The sequence below is a fragment of the Dendrobates tinctorius genome, unplaced genomic scaffold (genome assembly GCF_039654945.1).
Source record: "Dendrobates tinctorius isolate UK_male_01 unplaced genomic scaffold, ASM3965494v1 ptg000035l, whole genome shotgun sequence".
NCBI lineage: Eukaryota > Metazoa > Chordata > Amphibia > Anura > Dendrobatidae > Dendrobates > Dendrobates tinctorius.
Window position 1 is genome coordinate 67,793,939 of NW_027361703.1, and position 18,957 is coordinate 67,812,895.

Sequence of the window (18,957 nt, forward strand, 5' to 3'; positions counted from 1 at the left end):
CAGTAGTCAGTTCTACAACTGCAAAGTCCAGACTGCCACTTTGCGAATCTATCGAACTAAGCTTCGCTTTACATAGAACTCTAGTATGATGTACTTTTGGTTCAGTTTGGCTATGTGAATAAATCCTATATAACCTGCCTTTTATTCACCGATTGGTATATGTGTTTGTTTACAGACTTTTTGACGTGGATTTTTCTGATTGAAAAATCCATGTAATAAAAAATAAACGTTTTTAATGTGACTTTTGATTTATCATTTTGTGAATGGTGCATGTTATTGCCTATAATTCAGTGAGTAAAAACATCTCAGAAATCTACATTTTACCATTTTTCCACATTTAAAATAAATGTATAAAAAAAGGAGCACAATGTTTCCGGTTTAAAATTCATATAAAACTTGATCAGAGGACTTGAAGCAATGTTTGGGTTTTGTGTTCTATCACATTTTTATTTAAAATGTTATTAATTATAACATAACATTCAAACAAATGACTGCCCAAATTTGCGTCTTGCCATTGGATTTTATTTGGTTATCTTTTTTGTTTTTGGATGTCATATGTAGAAAATCTTTCCACTACCTAGTAGAATTGGGCAGATCGATTCACGGAACTCGGGTCCATTGGCCAGGTCAGTAGTCTCTGGCCACTGGATGGGAGGTCCATGCATCTCATAGCTTGCAGGATTCCCTGTGCAGCTTTTGATTAGCCGGGCTGGTGCGATGTCACCATTGCGGCATGATACACAGATGACGTTGTGCCAGCCTGGCTAATTAAATGCCGTGTCAGTGATCCCAAAAGTTAAGATAACCACAAGCCTCCTGTCTCGCAGACAGAGACTACTGACCTGATAAATGGACCAAAGTACCACAAATCAATCCTCCCATGTCTACTAGCTACCTCTTTAGAATGCACAAAAATGTGGGCCATCTATACATAACATGCTTTTTCAACCAGAAAATTTATAAATCACATTTATGGTTTGTGTAACTTTTTACTGCTCTCTTGTAGTGGTAATTACTGCTATTGAATTAAAGGATCATAGCTGGATGTCCCCACCATGGTCAACATCTGCAAGGAATCATTAAGTTCTCCCATGTTTCCATGGGTTTCCTTCAGGTTCTCCAGTTTTTTCAGACTTTGTAAAGACATTCAGGTAGAGAATCTAGATGTGAGCCCCAATGGGAACAAGGATGTTAATGTTTATAAAGTACTGTGGAATATGATGCTGCTATATGAGCAAAGCATGATAAATGGTTAGACTTATTCAGCTTTGCATAAAATATAATTAACATAAATGCCATTTGTACATACCTGCTGGTTTTATTCTGGAAAAGAATAAAGAAATATGTTATCATAAGAAAGTGTATGTAAAAGTGATAGCAACACACAACAGATATACCCTGGTGATTATAAAATGAAAGTTCTGTCCACTGTATATACAGTATCCATATATATATATATATATATATATATATATATAATCGTCTTATGGTGTCTGTCTGTCTGTAACCGAAATCCTGTGGCGGGCGCGACCAATCAGCGACAGGCGCAGCTGTTTGTAATGGTAAGCTGCACCTGCCGCAGATTGGTCGCGGCCGCCAGGCGCAGCGCTCAATCTGCAAAAAAGAGAATTAAAATAAAAAAAGGTTATACTCACCTTCCGACGGTCTCCGATCTCCTTTCCACGTGCCCGGCCTCGCAGTCCCAGTAATGCTTTGCGCCTTAGACTGGAGATGAAGTCACTCTCGCGAGCGCGACATCATCAGCGGTGTTTCGCGCAAAGCATTACTGGGACCGCAAGGCCGGGCGCGTGGAGCGTGGAGTGAAGATCGCGGGCAGTCTGATGGTGAGTATATAACTATTTTTTATTTTGACAGAGACCAGGCATATCAGGAAAGGGGGGAGACGGGACCATGCATACCATGAAAGGGGGGTGACGGGACCATGCATACCAGGAAAGGGGGGTGAGGGGACCATGCATACCAGGATAGGGGGAGGGGACCATGCATACCAGGAAAGGGGGGTAAGGGGACCATGCATACCAGGAAAGGGGGGTGAGGGGACCATACATACCGGGAAAGGGGGGTGAGGGTGACCATGCATACCAGGAAAAGGAGGTGAGGGAACCATGCATACCAGGAAAGGGGGGTGACGGGACCATGTATACCAGGAAAGAGGGGTGAGGGGGACCATACATACCAGAAAAGGGGGTAAGGGGACCATGTACACCAGGAAAGGGGGGTGAGGGTGACCATGCATACCAGGAAAGGGAGGTGAGGGGACCATGCATACCAGGAAAGGGGGGTGACGGGACCATGCAAACCAGGAAAGGGGGGGGTGAGGGGACCATGCTTACCAGGAAAGAGGGGTGAGAGGACCATGCATTCCAGGGTTGAAGGGTGAGGGGACCATGCTTACCAGGATTGGGGGGTGAGGGGACCATGCTTACCAGGATTGGGGGGGTGAGGGGTACCATGCATATCAGGATTTGGGGGGGTGAGGGGTACCATGCATATCAGGATTGGGGGGTGAGAAGACCATGCATATCAGGATTGGGGGGTGAGGGGACCATGCATATCAGGATTGGGGGGTGAGGGGACCATGCATACCAGGAAAGGGGGGTGACGGGACCATGCATACCAGGAAAGGGGGTGAGGGAGACCATGCATACCAGGAAAGGGAGGTGAGGGGACCATGTATACCAGGATTGGGGGGTGAGGGGACCATGCTTACCAGGAAAGAGGGGTGAGAGTATCATGCATACCAGGATTGGGGGGTGAGGGGTACATGCATATGAGGATTGGGTTTGAGGGGGTACCATGCATATCAGGATTGGGGAGTGAGGGGTACCATGCATATCAGGATTGGGAGGTGAGGGGTACCATGCATATCAGGATTGGGGGGTGAGGGGTATCATGCATATCAGGATTGAGGGGTGAGGGGACCATGCATATCAGGATCGGGGGGTGAGGGGACCATGCATACCAGGATGGGGGGGAGGGGTACCATGCATAGCAGGATAGGGGGGAGGGGTACCATGCATATCAGGATTGGGGGGTGAGAGGTCGATGCATATCAGGATTGGGGGGTGCATTATTGCATTATTATTAAAACTTCATAAATAAACTACATACTGTACATATTCTAGAATACCCGATGCGTTAGAATCGGGCCACCATCTAGTATATATATATATATATATATATATATATATATATACACACACACATATACACATACAGTATATCTGAAACACAAAAAAAGCATTTTTTCTCTACTGTCATATTACAAGAATTATAGTAAACATATTTCCACATATTGCCATTCTATCTGACATAGTAAAAGACTTAAATCTAAAGCTAGTCCAGTCTAAAACGATAAGTCTGCAGTGACTCTGTATGACTTAAGATTTTTTAATCTCCACAATGCACACACTGCGCACTGCGAGGATTCGTCGATATATGACCTGGGAACTGCGGTGATGTGTGCGATATGCACACTCCTGGGCAGAAGCCGTTTAGTGGCTGTGGCCTCGTTCCATTCAAGTGTATTAATTGAGGCTACACTCACAGTACAGCTGTAAGGGAGGGACAGGACTGTAGTCGTGACCTGAACAACCGCAATATTTATGTCCAGTCCTTCCCCTACAGAAAACTGTACTCTTCTCTTCAGCATACCTGCATCTCCAGATTCAGCTTCCTCTGGGCACTTCCCAGGTGACGGCAGTCCCTCTTTCAGGCGACCCCCCATCAATGGAGACACAGTCCAAGTTAACTTTAACACTTTCTTTACTGAGTACTTCACACGTTACATTCACAGTTGGTACATCGTGACAATTACTGGTTTCCTCATCTTTCCCTTTCTGGCTGTCGCTTCTGTGCAGTACACGCCCAGACCGAACCATCCTAGACTGCTACCCAGTTCCTGAGACAAATTAGAACGAGATACATTATGTCTGCATCATATAAGATCCTCAGAGTTCAATAACACTGGGACCAGGAAAACATATCTTTGGAAGCCAACGCGAAACGCGCGTTGGGGCTGCGTGTTCCGGGATCCTGGGAAGGGGGACTATGGGTAAGAGTGGCTCTGCCAGTATTTTTTGACACTACTGTGCACTTTTTTGGATTTTTTTTGCTCTCAGCGGCTCTACATAGCCATTAGGATATTTCTATAATTATCTAGCACTGGTCTTTTTCTTTTTGACCTGGGTGTTTATTTGAATGTGATTTCATCTTGCACCTTATTACTTTTTTGTTAACTGAGCGCATCCATTTATATTTTCTGCACTGTTTGATGATTATTATGATTGATTTGTATTAGCTGCTACTCTCCCACTTCTATATATTTATAATGCCTGGCCCGGTGTAACATACTTATTTGTCTGTCTCTCCCCTCTATTCATGAACTTTATCACTATGTATTCATGACATCATGTGATATTATATTGTATTTCACAAATAAAGTTTTGTATTTTTATATTCAGGATGTACACTCTGTGTTTCTTGTTATCATGCTACCCAGTTCCTTCCTGACCTGACCTTGCCATAATGACAATTCCATCTGCCTGTTTTGCCCCAAACTCGAAATCATCAGTCACCAAGTTTGGATGCCTCTGGTAAAGCATCCGGCCCATCTGCACTGATCTCGTCGAAGCTCCAACTTCCTTCATTTCCTCAGTCCAACTGACTCCTGCCCTAAAAGCATCTGCCCAGGCAATAAGTCGCCTCAACTTTCCTTTCTTGTCTGGCCCACTGCTATGACACATAGTGGCCGTGCGTAACGTGGGCTGCAGCATTTTAACGTTACGTGGCTGCCAAGCTATCCGGGCCTATAGCCCATGTGGACGCTAGGGCACCCTGGCGCTGTCTGACTTAACTTCCTACAAACTTCTCTCTTACTACCCGGCAGTCCCTCCTACAATTATCCCTCTAAATTCGTCCTATCAGCTATACCTATGAGGTCCACTAGTATGCCCCCATCTAGTGGAACACAACAGAACTACACTTACCCTATGTATAAAAACTATCTACTAAAGTACCCTCCTCTAATGTCCCCCCCAAAAGGATGCACTGACTTACCCTAAACTGTACATAAATATCAATGTACATTACTTTACAATATATACAATATAACATTAAGAAACACTATCTCAAGAGCATGGTAATACATATACAAATGTGGCAGTACCAGTTAAATGAGCGGTAATACATCTTCATATGTAGCAGTACCGCAAACATTCAACATATACATTATCAATATTAGCAAAATATAAACATTAACAAATCAACAGCAATTAGAGGAAGGGAAGCAAGAAGGACATTATATCTCATCCCCTTACACAGCCACGCCCTCACTCCATACACTTGTATGGAGCTAGGCCGTGCCCAATAGACAGCTTCTGGCCGTATGCATATCACACATAACCGCCGTTCCCGGTTCAGAAACCAACCAATCCTCGCAGCACACAGTCCATACTCTTGCATGGAGCAAGACTGCTCACACAAGCTGGCTTCTACTAGGGAGTATACATATGAGACATACATAACATTATATACAGTATGTCTAATAGTTGGCACATTCAACCTGCAATAAAATCCACCACAAAAATCATGCAACTTTTTCATAATACTCACAGTGGGTCTGTGTCTGGTTTAGTACGTCCTTTGCATGGACAGTACTTAGCAAGAAGATAAATCAGTAATCCTAGGAGCCCAAGTAGAAGCAAAGCACCAATTGTGCACACAAGTGGTATATACCATGCCAATGGGGAATACACATTTTTAGATGTAGTCACATACACTGCACCAGGCTGTAAAAGACAAGATATTTTCAATAAAAGTGCAACAAATAAAAAACGTCAGTTTGTCATTTCAATTTTTTTTAGTTTTGGCATTTACTGTATAGTTTAAATAATGTTACATTTTCATAAATTGGACTTCTACAGACACATAACCAAATAAGTTGTTTATTTTACTTTTTTTTAATTTCTTTATTTTTGAACAGGGAAATGTAAACGTTTAGATTTTTCTATATTATTTTTTATTTTATTTTTCCAACATTTTTGACTCCTCTTCATCCCCCAGGCCATTTTCCGGGTTTTCATTTTTGTTTTTTCCTCTCCTTCCAAGAGCCGTGTGAGGGCTTGTTTTTTGCAGGATGAGTTGTACTTTTGAATGACACCACTGATTTTACAGCACAAGTGTTCTGGAAAATGGGGAGAAAAAGCAAAGTGCGGTGAAACTGCAAAAAAAAGTGCAATTTCACAATTTTTTTCTGGGTTTTTTTATTTACCATCTTCACCATATGGTAAAACTAACCTGTCGATATAATTTCTCAGGTCAGTATGAGCACAAAGAACCCAATAATTATAGTTTATTTTTTATGTAAATAGTGAAAAAAAATTTAAAATTTGTATTGAAAAATGTTTTGTGTTTGTCGCCATTTATCAAGACCCATAGCGTCTCCATTTTTCAGGATCTGGTGTTGGGTGAGGGCTTTTTTTTTTTTTGCGCGCTGAGCTGACGTTTTTATCGATACCATTTTGATGGTAGATACAATGTCTCTTGGTGCATTTTATTGCAATGTTGCGTAGGCCAAAAAAAAGTTATTCTGTCGTTTCATTTTTTTTTCTTGTAAGGGTGGTTTCACATTAGCGCTTTTTAAGCGCACGCACGGCCGGGGGTAGCTCCGCCCCCGAGCCGGCTCTCTGCCCGGCGTGCCCGCCCCTTGCTTGTAGCGCCGCCTCCTAGCGCACAGCGGCGCCTGCGATCGGCGCACCCTATCTTTAGCATAGGGTGCGCAGATCGTGCGCAGGCCGTGCGCTAGTTGCGCTTTGACCTGCGCTGCGCACTTTTGACGGTGCGCCGTGCGCGCCAAAATCAAACTTTTCGGATTTTGGCGCGCACCGTCAAAATTGACAGTGGAATTTAATTGGTTAACAGCCACAGATGCAGTTCCGATCTACCTGCAGCTGTTAAAGGCACATGACGGTTGATTAAATCAGCCGTCATGTGCGGGGAAAGATGTGGGCTCAGCGTCGGAGCCTGCATGAAAGTAAGGGTCCTAACACATATATATATATATATATATATACACAGTGTATGTCATATGTTGTAAAGAGGTTAAGGAACTTGATTGCTCATACTATATATAGCAATACTTCAGCATATTGCAGTAAATAGTGTAAATGACTAACAAGGCAGCCATGGGGGCATATAGGAGGTCCTGAACTGCCATGGAAACCCACCAAGTCCCCACATTTGTGCATGCACCAGTAATCATGACATTGAAATGCCCAGTTATTAACAATGGCATTTAATTGGTTAAACAGCAGTGATCTGAGTAAGATCCAGTTGCTGCTGCTGCAGGAAGATGCTGGCTACATAAGGCCGGTTTCACACGTCCTGATATTTCCGGTACTGGAGAAAACTGTACCGGAGATATCTGTGTCCGTGTGTCAATTTTTCACATGTGTGGCATCCGTGTGCTATCCGTGTGTCCTTGTGTACCATCCGTTTGCTGTCCGTGTGTCCATGTCCGTGTATTGAAACAATTTGTTACAATGTTAACCCTGTGACTTTAAAAACGCACACGGATGGCACATAGACGGCACATGTAGCTCAAAAACGGACATGTCGGCGTGTTTTGCACACGGACACACGGTCTGTGAAAACACGCTGACATGTACATAGACCCATTCATTTGAATGAGTCTACGTGTGTCAGTGTCTCCGGTATGAGAAAAAACTGTGACCACACATACAGGAGACACTGACGTATGAATCCGGCCTAGATGACCCGTAATGAAAATATAAATGACAGCTCATTAAGGGATTAATGGCCTATTCAGCAAATAAAAGTTATCTTTGTGTAATGAAAAATGCATGCAATTTCCCAATATACAGTAACTTTCTATATAATTTCTTCTTGGCTTACAAGATCTCTGCTTGTTTTCATTCTATTAGAACCTGAATGTGCATCATATGGCATGGCTGATTTATTCTTACTAGAAGTAATCATTGAATGTTCCGATAGAATAATGAGAAGCAGAGATCCACAAGCAACTGATGGACTATGTCCATAGGAGCCACTAGTTTCTCACAGAAACTGCTTCAAGAAACTCTCCTTCTTTTTGAAGTTTTGGAGTTTTTCCATTTCCAGAATCAGTTTGGAAGAGTTTAGTTTTTGAAACGTTTTGAAGACGTTTATTTTTTTCCTGAAATGTTTTCTTCACAGCCTTCTGATTTTTCCAGCGCCTAGTTTGGAGCGGATTCCATCAGAATCCAATCGAATGAAGTAACATGAATTTTCTTTCCTCCCAACAAATGTTTTTCAAAACCTATAGTAGATTAAAAAAAAACACTGAACATACAGGATGATCAGCAAAGCAGCTTCATGATAGACCTCGGGACAGTATGGGAAATGTAATCCTGCCCATATTCACACTAGACATGCATGATGGATTAGTTCCATCGTTTCAATAGAGCCATGTTGTGGACTTGTGGTATGTGGAATAAACAGAATTATCTTTGTCACCTAGAGAGCTCAGTAACAAATACAGTGTATTAGGTTTCAATAAAAGCAAGCATTACACATCCTAAAAGCGTTAATCTATCTTCAGATAAAATGGGATTGTGCTAGACTGTGAACGCTAATCCTCAAAGGCAAATATAAGCAAGCATCGCTGCCATTAAAAACATCCAGCGGTATCAGTGTGAAAAATACCCTTTCGGTCACGTATTTACTCTCACTGTGCAAATAGAAGGACGTGAGCTACTCTCTAACTTTACATCTTGCTACTTATAATGACATTGTTATCACCGATCCATACTGCCGGAAATCCTATGCTGGGGCCTAAGACGAGCTGCTTCAACTATGACAATGAGAACAAGCTGGTTCAGTAATTTCCATCATGACTGCTGCTGGAGAACCACCCAAAATGCTTTCATACCCGGGGAACATCTAATGCCTTAATCCCTTCATGACGGTGCCAATTTCCATTTTATGTTTTCGTTTTTTCTTCCCCTTATTCCCAGAGCCATGACTCTTATTTTTCTGTCCACATAGATATATGAGAGTGTGTTTTTTGCAGGATGAGGTGTACTTTTGAATGACAGCTTTCATTTTATCATGAAGTGCACTGGAAAACGGGAAAAAAAATCCAGGCGTGGTGAAATTGTGAAAAAAAAAAAAAAAAAAAAAAAAAATCACAATTCTGACATTGTTTTTTGGAATTGTTTATATGGTGCACATTTTGTGGTAAAAATGACCCTGCAATATGGTTTTTCTCACCAGTAGAATTATGGCGATTCCAAACATGTCAAGTTTTTTTTATTATTATAATGGTGAAAAAAAATCTAGTTTCCCACCAAAATTTTTTGGGTCTGTGTCGCCATTTTCCGAGATCTGTAACGTTTTTATCTCTTGGACGATGGAGCTGTGTGATGGCTTATTTTTTGTGGGATAATGTTTTTGCAGATATCATTTTGGGATAGATGTGACGTTTTTATCGCTTATTATAGCATTTTTGTGGAATTGCAGAGCCAAAATCATGATTTTGGCAACCGTGATTTTCTTTTGTTTACGGTGTTTACTGATGCAGATCAGTGTCCGGCCCAGAGATATTAACAGCTTCTATGCATGTAAGAAAAATGTGGATTTCTCTGGAATAAGACAACATCTCATATATCACTGTATCATTTTATACAGCTTGCTATGACCTACATGCCCATATAGACGGCTTAGGAAGGTTGATCCTACTGACAGATTAGTTTAATAAAAAAAAAATACAAACATCTCTTCATGGACACCATGTCATGTGATCTCCACTTTGCAACTCAATTGAGGATGAGATTTTTCAATCAGCTTTAAAAAACCTCACTGGCAGGGCTGGCATCACCACCCGGCTCACCCGGGCAAGTGCAGGCTCCCTGGACAAATGGGGGGACCTACTCGCTGTCAGGGCTTGGGGTAGGCAGCGCACGCTCTGTGGGCATTCATTTGTATTTGCATCTTTACAGACGCAAATGTAAATGAAGATGCGAGCACCGGTATTTCCGGAAACTTCTCTCTGCCCGATGTGCACCATGATGAGGTCATCTCATCACGCTGCAGATGTTATGAAAGCACCACAGGCGACCGGACAATGTGGGTTCAGCAGCCGGAAGATGGTAAGCACCCCCAGATCTGATGACATGGAATTATAATACACAGAGGGGCTTAATATAGAAAGGGGCTACTATGGGAATGCGGCAGTACAGCTGGGTTTTATGGAGATGCTTCAGTATAAGGGGCCCAATATCTGAGATATGGCAGTATAGGGCAGTTTCATATAAAAATGGAGCAGTACAGGGGGCTCTATAAAAAGATGGGGCACTATGGAAGGGCTCTAGATAGAGATGGGGCATTATAGGGGAGCTTAATATAAAGATGGCTCAGTATAGGGTGGCTTTATATAGAAAAGGGACAGTATAGGGGATTCTTATGGAGATGGGGCAGTATAGGGGGATTCTGTATGGAGATGGGGCAGCATAGGGGGATTCTATATGGAGATGGATCAGAATTGGTAGATTCTGTATGGAGATGGAGCAGTATAGGGGGTTCTATATGGATATGGAGCAGTATAGGGTGATTATGTATGGAAATGGGGCATTATAGGGGTTCTGTATGGAGATGGGGCAGTATAGGAGGGGTCTGTTTGGAGATCGGGCTGTATAAGAGAGGTCTGCATCGAGATGGGGCAGTATAGAAGAATTCTGTAAGGAGATAGGGCAGGATAGGGGGCTCTATATGGAAATGGGGAAGTAGAGGGGGACTCTGTGTGGAGATGCGGCAGTATAAGGGCTTAGTATGGCGAATGGACAGCAAAGGGGGCTTTATATAGAGAATGGTCAGTGATGGAGTCTTTGTGTGGAGATAGTGCAGCATTGGAGCTCTATATAGAGATGGGCAGTATGGGGGACTATGGAGGTGAGGTAGTATAGGGGGCTCTACATGAAGATGGGGCAGTGTTGGGGTAGTGAAATAAGACAGTATGGGTGGCTCTGTAAGGAGTTGGGGAAAAATAGAGGGAACTCTGTGCAGATGGATCAATATGGGGAATCTGTGACTGGAAACGGGGCAGGATGGGAAGCTGTCTATGAAGGAGGGGCAGTATAGGGATCAGAATGGAGAAGGGGCAGTATTGGAAGGACAATGTAAAGAGGAGGCTCAGTAAGAGGGATGAGACAGTGTGACGAGGGAGCTCAATATGGAGTGAAGACATAGAGGGGGAGTCAACATTGTGGGAAAACAATGTAGAGGATCATGACAGATAAAATGCACTAGTAACTTTTTTTTTCTTGCACTGTGGTGGTTTCAGTTCTAGTTTTGCCCCCGGTGGCCGTTAGGGTCATTGCACTTGATGTTTTCTTTGCTTTGCCTTTTGCCCCCGGTGGTCACTGGGATTATAGCAGCCTTTAGCCACTGATCATTTGACCATTCCCTTTTCCTATATAGGGTCACATGGTCTATGAGCAGGTTTTGGTAATAGCGTCTTTTTGGGATTCCAACCACGGTGAAGGGAGCAGCTGGCTGAGGTCTGAAGCCACTGCAGAAACCTGGTGAAGTTAGCAGCTGGCTTGAAGGTTGGAGCCACTGCTGAAACTGGTGTTGAACTCTGGCTGCCCGGTGTCCGCAGCAGAGTGAGATGGTGAAGATGGCAGCTGGCTCTGAGGTGTCGAGCCACTGCGAAAAGTTAATCCGGTGATGCACTCTGCTGCCTGGTGCTGCAGCAGAGCAAGATAAGTCTTTTTGTGTTTCCCCTGTTTGTATTTTTCCCTGGTGTGTATTAGTACAGCGGTGGGGCCAGTGCCTGCACCACCCAGCTCCCTAGCAAGGGATAGGTGTAGGGTGTGCTAGGGTGACAGGTATCCGGATCAGCGACAGGTGAGGAGCCTGTATAGGGAACGTTAGGAGTGTGAGGGACACTGACTCAGGGGAGTGCAGAAGGTCTCCACATCCCCATTCCCTATCGCAGGGCCCACCGTTGTAATTGTTTCCCCTTCCCCCGTGTCTTGTTGTTTTAGTACCGGCCTGTAGGCCGTGTCACACAGGACAGTTACACGTGCCATGTCTTGCTGTCTGAGTTACCGGCCTACAGGTCGTGTCACACAGGACGGGTCCACGTGACATTATCACCAACCATAAAATTTTTCTCTGCTGAGCCATGGGCCAAGTGCAGACCGATGAGCAGTTGCTGTTGGCCCTCACTGAGGTTAGTGGGGAGCTGAATGATGTGTTTCAGCAGCACCTGCAGTGGAATTATGGGTCTGAGGCCTATCCTCTGCCTGAACTAGAGGGTCCATATACGGCTTTGGCTAGCATGTGCCGTGGAGTCCCTGCTGGGGAGCAGGACTTGCTTATACAGGCGGACATACTCAGGCAGGTGGGTGGAGTCTGGTGTTCCCCAAGGTGAAGGGGTACGTCCCTGTAGTGAGCAGACTAATGATTTAGTCCTTGGCACTGATGCTGAAATTTCTGTACTATCAGAGAAGCCGTGCCCCCCTGGTCGTGTGGAGGAAGACGACCTGTGAGTGTATATTTCCTCCTCGCCCGCAGAAGGTACTATGTCAGCAGAGGTGATGGTTGGCGAGGTACCTGAGGGCATACCGATGCTTGTTAACAGTGGAGCAGAAGTCAGTCTGGTGGATGCTCAGGTTGTCCAGACTCATAGTCTGAGGTGTAAGATGCTGGACAAACCCATAATCGTCCAGGCCATTAACTCTGTCCCACTGAGCTGGGGGGGGTTAAACCAAGTCGTAGAAGACATTTTGCTGCATAGCGGACATCAGGATGTGTCCCAGCCATACTACGTCTTGGAGGGAAATCCAGCACCTATCGTTGTGGGCCCCCCTTGGTCTAAAAAACACAACCCGGTTTCAGATTGGCAGACTAGGGAAGTAGTCAGCTGGGAGCAGTCGTGTGAGGGCTGCTGCCTAGGGGCTACTGTCTCTGCTGTCTCTCTACAAACGTCCCCTTCCTCTCCAGTGGTAGCAGCTGAGGTGCTGCAGGAGAGTAGGGGCAAGGCTCAACCCTCGCCATTAGCCAACCCTGAGAGGCACAGACCTCGTGGTGGAAGGGGTTGGAGGGTGGTGTTTCCCTTGGTGAATTGCGGGGGTGTGAGTGTGGTGACACAGGGGGACACCTCTGTTGTCAGTGCCAGAATGAGTTCACTGAATTTTGACAAACGAATGTGTGGCAATAAACATTCAGGTCCGGACCTGTGTGTGAGCGAGGATGTATGGGTGGCCACCAAAAACATCCAGTGGAAGTGTATTGCGGGAGTCTGGAATTCTCAGGTGATCGGGCCATATCTGGTGTCGGCTATCCAGGGCCCGGAGACTTACCAGCTTGAGTTACCCACATACTCGCCCATACACCTCTCGTTCCCCAGATCGGCGCTTTGGAGATGGGTGGTGCCTCCGGAACATACATTGCCAATACCAGCGGTGCTCGTTTGTCATAAACCTGAAGTGCAGGTAGTTGCTGGGGTGAACTCTGGACCTGGGCGTCCCCGTTGTAGGTGGTTCCCTGATGAGGAGTGGTCTTGAGGGTCCAGAGGCCCCTCATTAAGGGGAGGGTACTGTCATGATCCATGCTGGATCATGACAGATAAAATGCACTAGTAACCTTTTTTTTCTTGCACTGTGGTGGTTTCAGTTCTAGTTTTGCCCCCGGTGGCCGTTAGGGTCATTGCACTTGATGTTTTCTTTGCTTTGCCTTTTGCTCCCGGTGGTTACTGAGATTATAGCAGCCTTTAGCCACTGATCATTTGACCATTCCCTTTTCCTATATAGGGTCACATGGTCTATGAGCAGGTTTTGGTAATAGCGTCTTTTTGGGATTCCAACCACGGTGAAGGGAGCAGCTGGCTGAGGTCTGAAGCCACTGCAGAAACCTGGTGAAGTTAGCAGCTGGCTTGAAGGTTGGAGCCACTGCTGAAACTGGTGTTGAACTCTGGCTGCCCGGTGTCCGCAGCAGAGTGAGATGGTGAAGATGACAGCTGGCTCTGAGGTGTTGAGCCACTGCGAAAAGTTAACCCGGTGATGCACTCTGCTGCCTGGTGCTGCAGCAGAGCAAGATAAGTCTTTTTGTGCTTCCCCTGTTTGTATTTTTCCCTGGTGTGTATTAGTACAGCGGTGGGGCCAGTGCCTGCACCACCCAGCTCCCTAGCAAGGGATAGGTGTAGGGTGTGCTAGGGTGACAGGTATCCGGATCGGCGACAGGTGAGGAGCCTGTACAGGGAATGTTAGAAGTGTGAGGGACACTGACTCAGGGGAGTGCAGAAGGTCTCCACATCCCCGTTCCCTATCGCAGGGCCCACCATTGTAATTGTTTCCCCTTCCCCCGTGTCTTGTTGTTTTAGTACCAGCCTGCGGGCCATGTCACACAGGACAGTTACACGTGCCGTGTCTTGCTGTCTGAGTTACCGGCCTACAGATCGTGTCACACAGGACGGGTCCACGTGACAACAGTATGACAGTAGTGATAGGAATGATAGGAATATTTTATAGGAGACAGTGTGGACACTATGTGAAATAAGAGAGACAATGTGGGGTCAGTTTTGTGCAAAGAGCATAATGTGGGGCAATAATTTATTCCGGGGCACAGTGTAGGGCTTATTTAGGGCACAGCATGAGTGGTCATATTTATTCCACACAGTACTACACCTACAGTATATTTCTATGCCTTATCTTATCTGTGCATCAGGAATTGTGGTATATGTTAAAGGGGCCCACTGAGACTTTCACCCGGGGCCCACGAAAACCTGGAGCCGGCCCTGCTCTACATACTTACCGTGGTAGTTGTTGTGGTGGTTGTCAGTCCAGGAATATAGACATTAATAGTTAGAGACACAGTTCCGGTTTGAACAAGTATAGATGACTTTGAAGAAATTAAATTGTCATCAGTAATTAAAACCCTCATGTTGTATTTCCATGTTGTGTCTCCACCTTTAGAGTAATCAAAAGGGATGGCAAGGATTAAGCTGCTAACGTTAGAGCCAGATGATGGCGAAAAAGCAAAATGGTTGTTTATATTGCCTAGAATATAAGAATAAGAATAAACATTGTCAAAATCTTTTGAATAGTTTTGAAGGTTCTATTTGGAGCTCTGGTCCTTCAATGTATTTTTTGTATATTCTTTATGTATTATATAAAGCAAATAAGCAAGACATTCTTAGAGAAATAAAAAACAATATACGGTATGTATAATATTTACTATTTTCCTTAAATTTTATCAAAAATGCATAGCCACTTAAACAATAATTAATGAAAAGAGAAGGGAAAGATAAACTCATATCTAGCATATAATTACTGCATATGATCAATATAAAAGAGTGATGTTCCTGATGAGATGTTGGTACCAAATTTTGCCTCATGTAGTCAAGGGCAAATCATGAGAACATCAAGAAGTAAATAATCCAAGATGCTTCTCGTTTAAAAATTATATCTATCTGTTCTAAAATTTGATATGCTTATTTTACTCTAGTTCTGATGCTAATATGCCTATTGCAGGTGCAGTATCTCTTTTCTGGAATTTGGTCATATGGACAGATCAATAAACCTTGGGGGCCCAGGACATTGTGATGAATTCAATGGTTGTAGTTCTTTGAACATCTGTTTGTAGGTAACAAGCAATGCATAATGCAGACACCCAATCAGACATGTTGTTTTGAAGATGCTTTTACCCAGCTTTGTTCAAAGTCCTCACATACTTTAAGTGGTTTTCTCATGAGCAAAGTTAATTGTAAAGTTGATTTTAATTAATACATCTTGGAATAATAATAATAATTTCCACAATTGGATGTGTTTAATAAAATGTTTCTGTTCTGAGATAATCTTATAAATGTGTTCCTGCTGTGCACTGCCGTTTTGCTGTGCTTTTGAATTTTTTGAGGATTTTCAAGTCCTCTTTTTGTGCTCTTGCTGTTTAGTGGTAGGACTCGTAAGCATGGGGACCCGTGACGCGGGTTACGAAATTGCATATTTTGGTCAAAATATTAACTAATACCTCACAGTTCTATATGTGTTCTTTGCACTTTATTTTTCAGGGTGCAGTTGGGCCCATTTGGTCTTGTAAACTGTGGTGTCTGTTCACATGGGATGCAATTGGATAGTGCTAGGCAGCCCACCTGATCTAAAAGTATAGGCGTGACTAATAGGCTGTTAACCTGGATTCTGTGCATTACCATTGGGTGAACAGTGCCGCATACAAGTCTTCATTGTGCATTAATATACCAAACAACCGCCCCCTCCATGCATTGATAGGTGGTGAATGGTTGTCTCTTCAGTATACTGGCACCTGCGTTGCCGTCATCTTAACTATATGGGTCCACTGCACCCTGATAGTGAATTTGTTTGGAGGCCTGGGCAGGTAAGCATCTCTGCCTTTTTGCTGTGTTTTTGAATTTTTGGAGGATTTTCAAGTCCTCTTTTTGTGCTCTTGCTGTTTAGTGTTAGGACTAGCAAAAGTGAGGCCCCGTGACGTGGGTTATGAGCTTGCATATTTTGCCAAAATATTAACTAATACGTCACATTTTTATATGTGTTTTTTGCACTTTATTTTTCAGGGTGCAGTTGGGCCCATTCGATCTTGTGAACTGTGGTTTTTGTTCATATGGGATGCATTTGGATAGGGCTAAGCAGCCCGCTTGATCTAATACAAGGGCGTCACTAATAGGCTGTTAACCTGGATGCTGTGCATTACCATTGGGTGAACAGTGCCGCATACAAGTCATCATTGTGCATTAATATACCAAACAACCGCCCCCTCCATGCATTGGTAGGTGGTGAATGGTTGTCTCTTCGGTATACTGGCACTTGTGTTGCCGCCATCTTAACTATATGGGTCCACTGCACCCTGATAGTGAATTTGTTTGGAGGCCTGGACAGGTAAGCATCTCTGCCTTTTTGCTGTGTTTTTGAATTTTTGGAGGATTTTCAAGTCCTCTTTTTGTGCTATTGCTGTTTCCTGCTGTGTACTGTGTAATGGCTGTGTCTAACCGTGCAGGAACATGGTCTGATCATACCACAGCTCCTGGGCAGGGGAGGATGCAAAGGAGAGTATACAGACAGGACAACAGAGGATCACAGCTGATTCATTTTGTGAGGTAAATCATTTCCCTGCCTGTTTTGAAAAAATGTTTCACAGTAAAGATTTGTGATCTCGTGCTGTAATTTCATAGAATTATAGAATGTTAGAGTTGGAAGGGACCTCAATATCCATCATGTACAACCCCCTGCTCAATGCATTTCAGGATTCACTAAACCATCTCAGACAGATGTCTGTCCAGCCTCTGTCTGAAGACTTCCATTGAAGGAGAACTCACCAAATCTCGTGGCAGCCTATTACACTCATTGATCACCCTCATTGCCAATTTTTTTTCTAATATCTAATCTGTATCTTCTCCTTTTTAGTTTAATTCTGTTGCTTCTCATATTTCCATGTACAGATGAGAATAAGGATGATCCCTTTTCACTGTCAGCCCTTCAGATATTTGCAGACAGCTGTTAAGTCTCCTCTTGGCCTTCTTTTATGCAAGCTAAACATTCCCAGGTCCTTTAATATACCCTCATAGCATATACTTTGCTGTCTGCTCACCATCCTGGTAGCTCTTCACTGAACTTTCTCCAGTTTTTCAATGTCTTTTTAAGATGTGGTGCCCAGAACTGGACACAGTATTCCAGATGAGGCCTGACCAAGGAGGAATAGGGAGGGATAATTACTTCACATGATCTAGAATTTATGCTTCTCTTAATATATCCTAGAACTGTGTTTGCCTTAATTGCTGCTACATCACACTGTTGATTCATGTGCAGTCTTTGATCTATTAGTATACCCAAGTCTTTTTTACATGTGCTGTTGCTTAGTTCCATTCCTCCCATTCTGTAGATGTAATTTTTGTTTTTCTTGCCCAGATGTAGAATCTTTCATTTCTCCCTGTTAAACACAATTCTATTAGTCGCTGCCTATTTTTCAAGCTTATCTAGATCATTCTGAATCCTTTCTCTGTCTTCTCTAGTGTTAGCTATCCCTCCTAGCTTTGCATCATCTGCAAATGTGATCAGTTTACCTTCAGTTCCCTTATCTATATCATTTATAAAAATGTTGAAAAACACTGGAGCGAGGACAGAGCCTTGTGGTATCCCATTTGAAACATTCTTCCAATTGGATGTGCAAACAGTTTTTTTCACTCTTTGAGTATGATCACTGAGCCAGTTATGAATTCACCTAACAGTAGCCTTGTCAATCCCATACTTGTTCATTTTTTCAATAATGATAATGTAGTACATATCGACTTCAGCAAAGCTTTTGATAAAGTATCTCATATCTACCGCATTTCCCTGATCCACCCAGTCAGTGATTCCATCATAGAAGGAAATTAGATTAGTCTTGCATGACTTATTTGCTACAAACTCATGCTGGCTCTGGTTAATTACTGTATTCTTATTCAAGTACTTAAAAACACGTTGTTTAATAATTTGTTCAAATATCTTTCCTGGTATAGAAGTAAGACTCACTGGTCTGTAATTTCCTGGCTCCATCTTCAATCCTTTTTTGAAGATAGGAGCAACATTTGCCTTTCTCCAATCTTCTGTCTTACTTCCTCCCCTACCCAGAAGATGTGGTATGATCCGAACGTGTTCTGTGCACTGTCAGATTCAGACATTACACAGCACATAGCAGGGGGCACAATTATAAGATTATCTCAGCACAGGAATTTATTTTTAAACACATCTAATTATGGAAAATTCTGATTATTCCAACATCTACTGATTAAAATGAACTTTGTTTGTGGGACAACCCCTTAGTTTTGTTGCTTCCAAAACATCAGCATCAATAACTGACTGTTCACTTGCTGCCAAATATGTTCCACCTTGTCACAGGATCCATTGAAACAAAATAGTTAACATTATT

The 18,957-nt window shown here is 43.5% G+C and overlaps 1 protein-coding gene across 5 annotated transcripts in view; it reads right to left on the bottom strand.

The window, feature by feature from the left end:
- Window positions 1-18,957, bottom strand: part of CDHR3 (cadherin related family member 3) — a 119,468-nt gene that overhangs the window by 4,254 nt on the left and 96,257 nt on the right. For all 5 annotated transcript variants that reach the window (XM_073573592.1, XM_073573588.1, XM_073573589.1 and 2 more), the window contains 3 exons: window positions 14,836-15,080; window positions 5,635-5,810; window positions 1,310-1,323 (listed from right to left, as the gene is read on the bottom strand). In XM_073573592.1, coding sequence (XP_073429693.1) covers window positions 1,310-1,323; window positions 5,635-5,810; window positions 14,836-15,080 — 435 coding nt within the window. The remainder of the gene's footprint in view (window positions 1-1,309; window positions 1,324-5,634; window positions 5,811-14,835; window positions 15,081-18,957) is intronic.